Source organism: Corvus brachyrhynchos, unplaced genomic scaffold (genome assembly GCF_000691975.1).
Source record: "Corvus brachyrhynchos isolate BGI_N302 unplaced genomic scaffold, ASM69197v1 scaffold165, whole genome shotgun sequence".
Lineage (NCBI taxonomy): Eukaryota > Metazoa > Chordata > Aves > Passeriformes > Corvidae > Corvus > Corvus brachyrhynchos.
The window spans coordinates 96,567-98,350 of NW_008238315.1; the positions used below are offsets into that span (position 1 = coordinate 96,567).

Below are 1,784 nucleotides of genomic sequence, written 5' to 3' on the forward strand. Positions count from 1 at the left end.
GGGGAAGGCTCTGTGCCTTCCCACGGCTGCCCCGACACTCCATGATGGCCGTGCTCAGCCCCTGCAGCCAGGCCTGCAGCTCCTCCTGTGGGCATGGGGGGATGGTCAGGGGGGGTTCCCCTGGCCCCTCAGCAGCATCCCAGCCACCCTCAGGGCCCCCTGGGTGATGCCAGTTGCTCCAGGTCTTCCCCAGGCACTGGGGGAAGATGTCCCCTTGGGCACTGCCAGCCCTTCACCATGTCCTTACGGCACCCCTGGCTATCCCCTGCCCCTCTGAGCCTTGCTGGCCACTGCTGACCACGTCCCCTGGCCATCCCTGTGTACCTCTGGTCACTGCTGGCCACCACCACATTCCCCGGACATCTACAGCCACCCCATGAACCCCTGGGCACCACTGGTGTACCCCTGGGAACAACCAGCCATGCTTTGTCCCTCTGGACCTCTCTGACCACCCCTGTGTCCCATGGGCACCACTGGCCATCCCATGCCCCCTTGGGCACTGCTGACCACCACCACCTCCCCCAGCCACCCTGTGCCTGCTGGGCTCCACCAGCCACCCCATGTCCCCCCAGGCCACCCCTCACCTCATCCTTGCCATGGAACAGCCACTCACTGCCGTTGCTGAGCCTAGGGACAGAGCACAGATACCAGTGCCACGCCTGCCCACCATGCCACCCCGTACGGTGCTGCACCCTCACCTGAGCTTGAAGACGTGTTTCTTCTTCTTGTAGCCCGCGGGCACCTCGCAGCGGGCATCCCACAGCCCCAGGGGCTCCTCACCCTGGCACGGCAGCCCCAGCGCGCGGCTCTTGGCGTCCTTGAAGAAGGCGAGCTGGCCACCCCGCAGGACGCAGTACCGCGTGCTCCACGACCTGCGCCAGCACTGTGTCACCCTGGGGACACCGCCCCACCAGGGACACCGCGCTTGCCGCCGCCGCCGCCGTGCCTACCGGTTGGATGCACGCTTGGTGGCCGCCTCTAGGTCGTGTTTGCGGCCGAGGTAGCCCTCCAGCTGGATACTGCTGACACGGGCAGGCAGCGTGGCCGGCTCCTCTGGCTCCTCCCGTGGTGGCCGTGGGGTTGGTGACACCGGCTCCTCATCACCTGTCCTTGGCACCAGCTGTCGCGAGGCAATGGCGTGGTTACGCCATGGTGTCGCCCACCCACTGCCACTGATGGACCCATGGCAAGTTGTTGTCCCCTCCCATGGTGGCACTGGGCACATGGGTTGCTGTCACCAGTGGGCCATGGACCTCAGTCTGGTGGCCTGGGGGTGGGTCACCCCCAGGTCTCCATACCAGTGACCTCACCAGCTCCGGTATGTGGGAACTGGTGGCTATTGGGAGGACCCTACTGAGTGGCTGGGTGCCAATGACCCCATCAGTTCCAGTATGTGGGAGCTGGTGACTGCTGAGAGGACCGCACAGCATCCCCATGCCAGATGTGATCTCACAGTGAGTGTCTGCAATCCTGCAGTGAGCCCAGCCCTGGGACCCTCTGTGCAGTGCCAGTGACCCCACCAGATCCAGTGTGTGGGAACTGATGGTTATTGGGAAGACCCCAGTGAGCATCTGGGACATGGTCCAGCCCTTGGACTCAGTGCAGTGTCAACGTGTGTGTGTGTCAACCTGTCCAGCTCCAATGTGCAGGAATTGGTGGCTACTGGGGGACCCCAGTGAGCGGCTGGGACATGGTCTAGCCCTTGGACCCCCAGATCTTGTGCCAGTGACCCCCCTCCAGCTCCAGTATTTGAGAACATGTAGGTACTGGGAAGACCCCAGGAA

General features: G+C 64.2%; 1 protein-coding gene across 1 annotated transcript in view; it reads right to left on the reverse strand.

The window, feature by feature from the left end:
* Positions 1 to 4: 4 nt before the first annotated feature.
* The window catches only part of LOC103615247 (spectrin beta chain, non-erythrocytic 1), a gene marked incomplete at its 3' end in the record, with an annotated part of 15,397 nt that continues 13,617 nt past the window's right edge, over positions 5 to 1,784 (reverse strand). The window contains exons 31-34 of the mRNA XM_017733745.1: positions 951 to 1,120; positions 699 to 872; positions 585 to 627; positions 5 to 85 (exon numbers count right to left, since the gene is read on the reverse strand). Of these exons, the coding sequence (XP_017589234.1) occupies positions 5 to 85; positions 585 to 627; positions 699 to 872; positions 951 to 1,120 (468 nt within the window). The remainder of the gene's footprint in view (positions 86 to 584; positions 628 to 698; positions 873 to 950; positions 1,121 to 1,784) is intronic.